This window comes from Mytilus edulis, chromosome 9, assembly GCF_963676685.1.
Source record: "Mytilus edulis chromosome 9, xbMytEdul2.2, whole genome shotgun sequence".
In the NCBI taxonomy this organism is placed as follows: Eukaryota; Metazoa; Mollusca; class Bivalvia; order Mytilida; family Mytilidae; genus Mytilus; species Mytilus edulis.
The window spans coordinates 63,035,641-63,048,135 of NC_092352.1; the positions used below are offsets into that span (position 1 = coordinate 63,035,641).

Below are 12,495 nucleotides of genomic sequence, written 5' to 3' on the forward strand. Positions count from 1 at the left end.
AAATAGTTGACTAGCACAGAAAAATTAATGGTTTCGATCATAGTGTACTCCAATATATTTCATCTGCTTATTATAAATAAACTTTCATTTAAGGATATTTCCATTCCTATGTTTAGATCAAATCATTCACCATCTAAAGTTTCGGTTTATATTTATAGGAATCTGGGCTTTTAGGCTTATTTTTTTAGGCCAAATGAATTGAAACTTTTTAAGCATACAATATAAGAAAATGACCAGATTTGCCAACTTTTTAATCATTTTTACGTCAATATGTGCATATTTTTACGAAAATGAAAATGTTGATTTCTCCATTCATATTACCTGGATGTGGAATATTTGGTGGCCAATAACGTACAACAAGGCACCGCACTCTTTTAGTGAAGCTTTCTTATATCTATTCCCAAAATTCAAAAAAAAAAAAACTCTTACTGTGGTACCACTATGAGTCATAGTGTGTTGCTGTGTTGACACACAAACTTTGCAATAAGTTTGTATTCGTTTCTGAAGATCTATTACCTATAACGCTTTGGTAACTTTTAAAAGTGTACCTGCGCATGTTTGGTTAAGGAAAAGTATTTTCCTTTTAGTCCTATTTATAAACAAATTTTGTACCCATTATGTCTGTTTGGTTTGTTCACACACCGTTGTCAATATTATGGAATTTTATGCGACCGTCATACAAATAAGAGTTTAATATATAGCTATAAAACTATGTTTAATCCACCATTTTCTACATAAGAAAATGCCTATACCAGGTCAGGAATATGACAGCTGTTGTCCGTTCATTTGATGTTTTTGAGTTGTGATTTTCACTTTTGTTTTGGGATTTTCCGTATTAAATTTTCCTTGCAGTTTGGTATTTTTGTTATTTTACCATTTTTTACCAACTCTTTAGAGCTTATAGCGCTTACCTGGTATCTATGATAAGGCTGACCATTGTTTCTGTTATATTTTATTTAAGCAAGAGAAGATATTTAAAGATTTGGGGTTTAGAAGATGCAATGTAGAAGTATTTTTACTCACAAGTCCCGCAGAGTAAAGACAATGTAGAAGTATATTTACTCATAAGTCCTGCAGAGTAAAGACACTGACTCAACCATTTGTCAACGGTGGGTCTCATGGACAGGTGCTTAAATACATTGTACCTAAACTGACAGTACTGTGTAGGATAAACACCGCATTTCATTACATACAATGATTTCATACAAGACTTTTCAGGAATACAATTGCATGATATTTTATTTATATTGATTTGTTCATGAAAAGATATATATATATATATATATATATTATATAAGTACGTCTGAACCATGACGACTCTACAACAGATTTATCCATGGGATTCCCAGCGATGATGGTGATACAAGGCTGATAATACATTCTGTATATATAAATAGATAATGTGTATGACACTTAAAATGATCAATCAGACGGAAGAAGATTTAGTCCAAACTACTTCCTAGTAAGTTTTATATCTTATATGCAATGATTTTAAAGAGGTACAAGAAGGGTATGAATTCACGCATAGTGTAATTATATCTGAAATAATGCTCAATTTGTGATATGTTTTTGTAAAATGATTGAAATTTTCGAAGAATGATAGAAAGAAAATGGACAGTATCACCAGCAACGTTAAGTGTTTTTAATTTTCCAGTTATTTATTAATAAACGGATTTTAGACTGACTGTAATGACATAAACATTCAGTATTTTTAACATGTAAAAAATTGTATTTTAAAAATATTACAAAAATAAATTAAGTACATCTTCAAGGATTTTTTGTTGGAATGTGTTTTTAACTTTTCTTGTTGTTTATTAAAAAAGAACAAAAAAGAAAGAAAAAAGCCAAGCAAATATAATGTATAGTTTTGTTATAGACAGATCGTCTTCAAAGATTTAACATATCTATATATAAGCGTTATTTGTCGAGAGGATTTATTCTTAATTTAGAATTTTTTAATCCAAAGTTTTATCACTTGACAAATCACGATTGTTTAAAATTTCTATAAGAATTGCATCTATTCTGAGATTTTCCAAATGTAGTCTCAGATACATTAGACTTACTTAAAAATAAACTACATGTCCATTAGAACATCGTTTTCTTAGAAATACCGTTACAATAAAAAGAATTGTACATGGTTTTCTTTAACGTGTTTATGAATGAAGTGTACCTTCCGTTCACTTACTCATGTGACACATATCTCTTACTTCCTCGTTTGTGTTACAGCCAGAATAAAACATATAAGCTACTTCATATCTAGATGGAAATTGTTTACTGTCTGAATAAAGCCTATACGGTGAGTCTTTTACATAAAACTTAGTATAACTTTCGGATCAAGATAATAGAAGGTCAAAATAAATGATACACTTATACACACACTATAATAAGTCAATGTCAAACTTATCTTTGTATGTGTATTTAAAGTAAATGATTCACATCACCTAGATTTTACCTATCTTAAACACATAAAACTACCGGATATTGACGAATAAAGAAAAATGTCACATACTAAAAGATTAAAGGCTGTCATACATTACATATTGTACTCCACTAGAAGGAAACTTTTCGGTCTGTTATTACTTAAGATAGACAAAACAGCTATGGTCATTTGTATTGTTGCGTTGTACTATGATCAAAATATTGGGAGGTGTATTGGGAGACTCTCATAGACTAAGAGTAAATCAAATTTGATATGGTTACTAGAGTTACAATTACGATAGAACTAGCGATAACCCCAGGGCACCAGAATGCCGGACCAGTAGTCAGCACTTCTGTGGTAACACAAATTATCAATGATATTGTCATAATCACAAAGTAACTGTTTACAAATCGATATACTATAGATTTTTTATTAAATGAATATTTGGAAACATCTTGATGAAGTGTGGGTCCTCGGTGGTTTTGAATTCGTACTTTTTTTGGTTGTTTAACTTTTTTTTGCAAGTTTACTGATCATTATTTCGTTGTCGAATCGTGAGTCTAGCTTACAAATATTTAATCCTGGAATCTATTGTGTGTTTAAGTACATTTCCCCTCCTAACAGGCAAACCTTTCAGTTAGCATATTGCCACTTTTGAAAATCCTGGATTTCAACCACTTTTAGCTTAATATCTGCTAGAAAACATTGCTCATTTCATTGACTTAGTTTCATTCACCAAATATTCAGTTTGGCATACTTATTCAATAAATGTCTACACAACACACGTTGGATTTCTAGAAAGCGTACACAGTGTTTCAACATTTCCTTATTTCAATTCAGTTATCTTTTGTTACATTATTGGTGTTTTCATTATGGATAGTCGATGTAGAAAGTTGTCTCTTTTACTTGTCTACTTTAGTCAATTTCCAATTCACTTTCTACGATAACAAGTATGCATTTTCATATTTCGTCTCACTCTGAAAATGTAAAAACTCGTTTAAAAGTTATCAACATCAGTTAGTCGCAAAGACAAGCCCTATTAGTTTAATCGTGTTCGTGAAGAAAATGATGAAACGGCTCATTTATTGACGTAATAAATTATAAGCCTGGTAGCTTTGATAACTATTACAATGTCTATTTTTTACTGATATTTTTTTCTTAAGCAAAATGATATCATTCTATTTATCCGCCTCGAAAATATTTCTAGTTTTATATCCTGGATAATCAATTCAATACCCTTCTATAACCATTATTTAAACAGACAGGTTTGATATTTGCATTTAAATAACAAATAGAATATTGATTTCCTGTTTAAGTTTGAACAATACCTTTTTATATTTAACATACACCACACTCACTACGTATTTCGTTTTCCGTGATAAAATCGTATACGTTTCAACTTCTAGATTTTTGTAAAGGAACGACAATTTAACTTCAGGTAGTATTTCCTGGCCCATAAGGGATAATGATAGAATTTTCACCACTTTCTAACACTGCAAAAAAAAATCTACATTCATAGTTGACTGAAGTACTTTCATTTTACTATTCATAAATGAATATGAATGTGTATCATGACCGTTTACTTCTTTTGCTATTTTAAAAAATCTGAGGCCACTAGTGCTTTTAGGTCTTTTATCATGCAGTGAATACACAATTAAAAAAAATCTCAAAAAATCATTTTCATCTGTGTTAAATTATTTCATATTTTTCTATACCTGATTCATCCCTCAGTTTGGGAAAGTGTGTTCAGTTGATACTGTATGTTTTGTCCAATTACACTGTTCAGATACATTGAATTAGGTTGGGTACACAAAAGAGCGACCTAAATTCTGGAATGCAAATACTACCGTGCCACCTTCAAGGTAGCCAATAGGGATAATGATAACCTATATTTTTTGGTAAAAGAATATTCTGATACCCACAAAAAATATTGGGGTCTAGCATATGATTTTTTTTTATTCTGAATCCAGATTTTCCTCATACATTAAAGTGTTAAATTTAAAAAAGAATAATTTGATTGATATTGTTGAAAAATTACAAAAACAGTTCTGACTCAGAAACAAACCCATATCCATCCTTCAAGTTAGAAGGTTGCTTGCTAATTGACTTTTTCTGAAATTGTTGATCATAATAACTTTTATCTTTAAAGTAATAGTATATGATAATTTTTTCATAAAGATAAATATACATGCTACAAATTAAAGAACTTTATTTTAAAATTTGATTATTGATAAAAAAAAAAATTGATGATTTATAGAACTCAAACAAACTATAAACTGTATGTAAAGTACCGGATGTGATCAGCGACCCCTTTATTTGGGTAACAGTCCGTTAGAATGTATAACAATTTGGAAACATAAATGTTTTTAAAAAAATACATTTTTAAATTACGTTGTTATGTTGCACCTCTATCAATTAATTTTCGAGTTTTTGCTAAAATTACTTTTAAAATTTTGTACATTTGGTCTTATTTCGGTCAAAAACTTATTAACACGATCTTAACGTGAATATATACCCGACTGAAACATGTCAGTTGTTTTAATCATAATTCTAAACCATGTAGTTTGAATTTCAAAGGAGATCATATTAACTGTTCAATATACACACGAAGAATTAAATACCAATCATTTGATTTTGTAATTTGTTGTCATTTTGTATGAATACAAACTGTCCTATTCCCATGCCAAGTTTGTATAATTATTAGCTCCGCGCACCAAAGTAATTAACACTGCTTTTTGCATTGTTTGTGTGCTTTTAAAAAATCATAAATTTCATCAATTTGAAAAAATATAGTTAACAATATATATTTTCAATTCGAATAATTGATAAAAATAAGTTTATAATAAAATGATATAAATGTTTGAAAAATTTAACAAATATTTTCTTAGATATCTACTTTGAAATCGACATCTTCTCTTTAGCAATTTCAGCTTAATGACGTATACTTGATTCATATGGGATGGTACTTCTCATTAGACAATTTCTGTTGTCAAGTTTTGTGTTTAAAGTTTTACAGTCAGATTCAAAATGTTGAAAATAATGCAATACTAGTATATCGCTACTCTATAGGTTACATTTCTGTAAAATATTGACAAAGCAATTTCCCATAGGAACCCCTTTTACGGCTATGAAGTTTTGAAAAAAATCTTATCCTAGAATTGAAAGTTCAGATGCACTACAATTTTTTCAAAGGTCAAAATATGGGGAACCAATATGTAAACAAAATTAATTTTCTATGAATATTCTAAATCTCCCCAAAAGAGGCGTGGTTTGAGAAACAGATGTATTTACAAAGTGCAACCTATAGTCATAAATCGATATTTATATAACTGAAACAAATCTTGTAATATACTAGTATTTTTGTTCTATTTCGAAACTCTGTAAATATAAGAATTGAATGCTGAGTTTCAAAAACACCCTCTAACTCGACATTAAATTAATGAAACTTCTGTTGTAAAATTGAACGGCTGCCATACATTTGGTATATGTATGATTGTCATAAACTATGTTTCCTTTTTATAGACTTGTGTGTAAAAAATTATAATATGTATAATGACATAAGAGAAAATGTGTTAATCAACAAAGAATTATGACAAACCTGTCAGACTTCGTTGGTAACAACAAAAATATGAGGTGGTCCACATATAAATGAGGCCACCACATATGAAAATAAGACTTTTTATAGTATATTTTTGGAAACAAACTATACAATGTAACGTAGATCTACACAGGCGGCGATTGTGAATTTTGAACCTCACTGATAGCATATATCTACAAAGGGACATGCGACAAGTGTCAGTACAATTCGTATTGTGTGTTACATTAAAATATCTCGTTAATCAAATACCATATAAATTGTGGACAAATATGTCCAGCTTACTGGCCTTATTCACTCCATGGCTCATTCGGAGACACTAAACTAATAGTTAGTGTCAAGTGTTTTTCAGCATTCTTGCATGTTTTCTTTCCGTTTCACTTCATCTGTATTTGAGGAAAACTTTTCCCCTCAATGTCAATTTTGAAGCAATTCGAAATTTTTAATCGGTACGTATAAACACTTGTTAATATCCTTAATTTCGTTTCAGTCCATTCACTGGCTCTTGAATCGGACCATTCACTAGAACCAAAGCAACAGTAGTTTTTATTACTTCCTAAAAATCATTCCGGCACTGGTTTCTTTTCTCTCTTCCTTCTCTTTCTCTTTTAAAGAAACCGAAACTGTCATTTGCCATTATATTACTATTTCAACTAAACTCCACTTACGGTCATTTTGAATGTCCAATTGAAATCAACGAGACGAAAATACACATATTTAATGAACATATCATGAACTAAATTTGAAGGCCAAGAGAAAAAAGCTCATCCAGAGCATTCAACTGATCTGAAACCAAATACTAGCATAGAAGAAAAAAGTTCATAATGTGAAAGGGCATCACAGAGGATATATTGTGAAATGCCAAGAACTAACCTGTTTAGATTTATTTTTAAAGCAGAAATCTGGGGAAAACGTATTATTCTTGATTATTTCAATAAACACTGGAACTAAAACTCTTACACACATGAGCAATTTCAAAAACAGTTTTCCGAACGATTTCCTATAAAGCCTACCTTTTTGTATTAATGGACAATGTCAGACACAGCGCGATTTATATTTATTTATGATACAAATATAACATCATATGATATTCTGAAATACAATGAAATGATGCTTAATTATACCTTCTATTCCAGACTCATGATGTTTGTGTAAGAGTGTGATAAAAAAAAGATTGAGGAGTGTAAATTAAAATGTTGCTGCGATAAGTTATATCATGTTCACTTGAAGGAAGTAAAAATGAAAGACATTTGTGTTCTTTTTAACTGTGAAGATGTCGAAGACTTTGCTGGATACCTTGAAGAGCTATTTCTCAAAGGAAATTCAGAATTAAAGATAAACTTTCAAAATATCGGAGAAATTATTGATTTGACAGAATTATCTACATACAAATTGGTAGTTATATTATGTAGTCCTTGTATGATAGAATTCTTTGACAGCGAGTCAGAAATAGAAAGATTTCAAAAAATATTGGTGAATCACCCGTGCATAATTTGTCTACAGTATTACGTGGAAAATGATGATATCTCACGCCTTCAAACAGCATTAGCAGTTGACCCAAAAAGTTGGAAACTATTTCAGAGCCTTGAAACTAAACAGGAATGTACTGAAACTATAGCCAGTATTTTCGAAGTTCTTGAGGAACAGTCTCGGGTGCCGGAAATAATAGTGAAGCCTTTACCGAAGAAAAGACATTTAAGAAAATCGAAGAGATCCGCTAAAATTGTCCCAAACTGTGTGTACAAGGTAATTGTATATTTTTCAACCTTTGCTGCTTTTCATGCAAATAATCAGTATACTAATATTGTGTCTTCATAGGTAGCATGTTCTTTGTTAGCAAAATAACAAAAAGTCTGGTCTTCAAGAATGGTATCAAATTCATTTTTGAAAGTTAAATGCATCATCTATTAACCGTAAAGGACAACAACTACCATGTTTTCCATTAGCAATAAACAAGAGAGCAAAGTGACTTAGTGTTATGAGTAGAAACACTATATCCTTTCATTTTCGTTATGCTCTATAAAGACAAGTGGATAAATAGAACGAGTTTATACGACAAGCTTCATATTTTCATAACAAGTCTTTAAAAAATAGATACAACTAAAACATAAAGCACAAAGTATCAAATGAACATAAATCAGTCAATATGACAGCTTGAGCTATTAGTATTTATAGTCAACACATTTGAGTTGACATGACATTTTGTATCATAAGTATTCAGTCAACACAAATTAGTAAACATGACAGCTTGAACCTTAAGTATTTTGTCAATACGAATCATTAAACATGATATATTGAACCATAAGTATCTAGTCAACACAAATCAGTAAACATAACAGATTTAACCAGAAGTATGTAGTTAATACGAATCATAAAACATGACAGCTTGAACAATAAGTATTCAGTCAACACAAATCAGTAAACATGACAGCTTGAACAATACATATTCAGTCAACACAAATCATTAAACATGACAACTTGAACCATAAGTATCTTGTCAACAAAAATCATTAAACATGACAGCTTGAACCATAAGTATCTTTTCAACACAAATCAGTAAATATAGCAGCTTTAACCGTAAGTATTTAGTCAACACAAAACATTAAACACGACAGCTTGAACCATAAGTATTTAGTCAACACAAAACATTGAACATGATAGTTTGAACAATAAGAATTTAGTCACTACAAAACATTAAACATGACAGCTTGAACTATAAGAATTTAGTCAATACAAATCAGCATCAACATGACAGTTTATGCCATATGTATATAAAAAAAAACACTTAAAATTTTGATAACCAGACGCGCTCTTCGTCTACAAAAGATTCATTAGTGATGCTCGAATCAAAAAGAGGAAAAGGCCAAAGTGCGAAGTTAAGGAGTTCCAAAATAAAATACAGCCAAGGTTTTCTATTCCTTTTGTACAAAATCCTGATTCTTTCGAAAAATTCAAAATGTAAACACCGTTAATTTATAATTATGATAATATAAATGAACATTCATGTCAACACAAAGAAGCTGACTAGTAGTAATATCATCGAGGAGGAAACCTCAATAGCACAAATGCAGTAGTTGTGAAAAAAATTTAAAGCGCTTTTCAAAAAACTTTTTAAACGATAAGTTAGGAAGTTGAAAAGCACTGAAGACCTGAAATTCCGATAAGTTTTTAAAATACAGCTAAAGTAACCTCTGGCATAGATTACCTTAGCTGTATTTGGCAAAACTTTTAGGAATTTTGGTCCTTAATGCTCTTCAACTTCGTACTTTATTTGGCCTTTTTTACTTTTTTTGATTCGAGCGTCACTGATGAGTCTTTTGTAGACGAAATTGGCGTCTGGCGTATCCTAAATTTGGTCCTGGTATCTATGATGAGTTTATTTATTCCTGCGGAAGAAATTCCTCAAAATTTACTTGCATACATGGAGCTCTTATTCCTTCGGTTCGGTTATAGCTGATTTCTTTTGTAATTATATTATCTATTAAACATTTTCATCATGTTGTGGAATTTCAATAATTTAGTTTCGAGCACCACTAATGGGACAAATGCGGATATGTTGAAAACGTAGTTCTAGTCGGAGTCAGACATCTAGCTAGAATCCAACATACATATCAGAAAAGGTTTCTATAATGAGATGAAAGTCCAAAGACCCAAATACACAAATGACTCGTTTTGTGATTTCCGTGTAGTTTTGTAACAATAATCAAAGATTTAAACTTGATAATAGCTTTCTGTTTTATTTCATTAGTTATTTCCGCCAAAACGTTTGTTTATTTAGGAGTGCATTTTCTTTTTCCTTGTTTCAAACAGTTTACCGAAATAAACATTTGTTCTTAGTCTGCAAAGCTGATCTTGTCAATTTGATGTCTCTGTTTATTTTTAGAAGACCTTATAATATTTGTAAGCTTAAAACCAGAAATGAAAGTGCTGTATTCTAAATAAATAGTTATTTCGAAATGTTGCTTCGTGTACGCAACACCAATGTCCCTTTTCTCGATTGGTCTTTGGTTCTAGTTATATTAAAGTAATACTTCCTTTTTGTAATGTAATTAGATACTATGAAGTGCAAGTCTTCAAAGGTTTTCTTTCCTGTCCTTGAATAAACAAAAATTTAAGAAAACGATCATATACGTATAATGAGGGTCTGGATTAGTTTAACAGATTAGATAATAGTGGATCACAGATATAAAGAATACAGAAAAGGGGCATACAAAGAAGAGATGATTGGTTGAATGATTTTTGCTTCACGCCGTATAATCAAGAAAAGAGAATAATTTTGTGCTAAATATAAACAAAAATGGGAAAAATGGGCTTATTGTATGTACCTTGAAAGAATGAACGTCAAATATGAATTTTACCAAACTTGAAGAGCTATTCTTATTACATTACTGAAGGTCGATCATATTTCTACAATAATCTCGTAAATTCGTTAAAATTAAAAAAAAAAAAAACACATGTTGATCCATTTGATTCTATAATCGATATTGTTATAGTCGTTGTATTCTAAAATGCAAGTTTTAACCAACTGTGACTGGTCCATAAGAAGGGGCAGTTGGAACCTAATGAGTGTATATATAGCTAAATTTATTTTTGTTGTAGGCAAACGAAAATGTTGCGATTATATTCCAGAAACCACCAGGTGGCGCTGTTCAGGTCTTGTTCAACGAATTTGATAAGATAGTTGACGCAAAAGAGTCAATAAATGAATATACATATCTTTTCCGGGTACCATGTAAGTACATTGTACAATCAATTACATATATGTTATCTCAAAATCATCAACATTGGTTTAAATCAAAATTATACATATCTTCATATAAATCTATGTTTAAACAATAGCATGAATTTCCTGCATTAAAAATGACCCACGCATAAATTAGAATGAATATTTCACATTCATTTTAAGGCATTTGATTTTATTTCATTTCATTTCATTCGTCACAGGAATTCCTTTTCGTGCTAGAAGTCAGTTAAACAACATATTTGCATTTAAATATTAAGAGTCATTTAAATCACGTATTTACCGAAATAAAAGCAGTCATTTTTCTATAGAAGAAGAGAAACTCAAGTATTTAAAGATGGGTCTACATATCAAAGCTCATGACGTTTAGGGTAGTCAATTTTCTTGGGGTTGCATGTGATGTTACTCTCCATTAATATTTATTTTGTGTACATCCTTTTGTACAATTTATTATTTGTACAAAAAAAATGTACAAATTATAATTTGTACTTTTACTTTGTACATTGTACATTAGTACTTTGTTTACAAAATTCATCATTTTATAAAGTGATACGTTGTTTTATTCAAAATTTGAATCCTAAAACAAAATCTACGACTTGAAAGAATATGTTGACATGGAATAATCCTTATATTGAATTAAAATAAAATGTCCCTCAAATTACATTCCTTTATGTGCGTTATATATTGCTGTTTTATGAAAGATTGGCAGTAGTTAATTCCTCATCAAAATTCGGATATAAATCCGTGTTCATAATTCCTGGGCGGTTTGGACTGCCAACCATTTTATGGTATATTGTGATGTTTGAACATGTAGATACTTACTAGTACCTAAAAATCAAATGAATGATATCAAATCGGGATAAGTAAATATATACTTGCTTATTTAAATTAACGTCCTTAAATAATCTGAGATTGCTTTTAGTTATTCCGATTTAAATATTAGCAGATGTGGTATTATTGCCAATGAGACAACTATCTTCTGAAGACAAAATGGCAGATATTTGGATTACAAAATGTGAAGCCATGATCCTACAGGAACGAAAGAAGATGTTTGCTATACCTTGCTGTACGTCAATACAAGATACCAACATACAGTTTTTAATATTGAGTGATTGATTGATTGATTGATTGATTGATTGGTTAGTGGTAATTTAAGCTGCATCAGAACAAAAAGGCTATAATACGACTTTTAACACAACACAATGGTGTGAATTTCCCCCGTCCCTAATCTTAACAAAAAGTGACGATTACTAAAATTTCACAAATCACAATAAAAGTCTATTTTCAGCATTACCAAAATCTGGAGACGTACGTATTTCGTTATTATGTGATAGTGAGAAAACAGCGGATTGTGTTCTGAAAATTGTGAAGCCTAATCTAGCTGCTTACGAATGTTTAGACTTTTTAGCACAAGTCTTAGGTGTGGATGCTAATGAAAAACAAGTCCTAGACAGTAAATTGTTAGAATTATTCGACAAAAGTATTCCTAGCGATGGAACCTTGTCTGAATTGATGAAAGTCCAGGCTCAGGACATGCCCTTTCAAGAACGTGAGTTTTTTTTGTGTACATATTTGATAACTATATTTCGTGTTAAGTTGATATTGTGATGCGTTAGCATTCGGAAATATCAAATTTTCAAATGACAACTAACAAAATTGTCCATGAAAAAGATGATACAAAGTTGGGAATTAGAAATCGTAAGCTGCAGAAAAGACAAAACTATTTCCACAGGAAAATAT

The 12,495-nt window shown here is 30.5% G+C and overlaps 1 protein-coding gene across 6 annotated transcripts in view; it reads left to right on the forward strand.

The window, feature by feature from the left end:
* The first annotated feature begins 1,144 nt into the window (after positions 1 to 1,144).
* LOC139488775 (phosphoinositide 3-kinase adapter protein 1-like) overlaps positions 1,145 to 12,495 on the forward strand; it is a 31,930-nt gene continuing 20,579 nt past the window's right edge. For 4 of the 6 annotated variants that reach the window (XM_071274666.1, XM_071274669.1, XM_071274671.1 and 1 more), the window contains exons 1-4: positions 1,502 to 2,296; positions 7,151 to 7,760; positions 10,614 to 10,746; positions 12,044 to 12,304. In XM_071274666.1, the coding sequence (XP_071130767.1) occupies positions 7,254 to 7,760; positions 10,614 to 10,746; positions 12,044 to 12,304 (901 nt within the window). In that variant the 5' untranslated portion in view covers positions 1,502 to 2,296; positions 7,151 to 7,253. Of the gene's footprint in view, positions 1,463 to 1,501; positions 2,297 to 7,150; positions 7,761 to 10,613; positions 10,747 to 12,043; positions 12,305 to 12,495 lie in introns of those variants that run through there. The other 2 variants (XM_071274667.1, XM_071274670.1) reach the window with 1 other exon arrangement.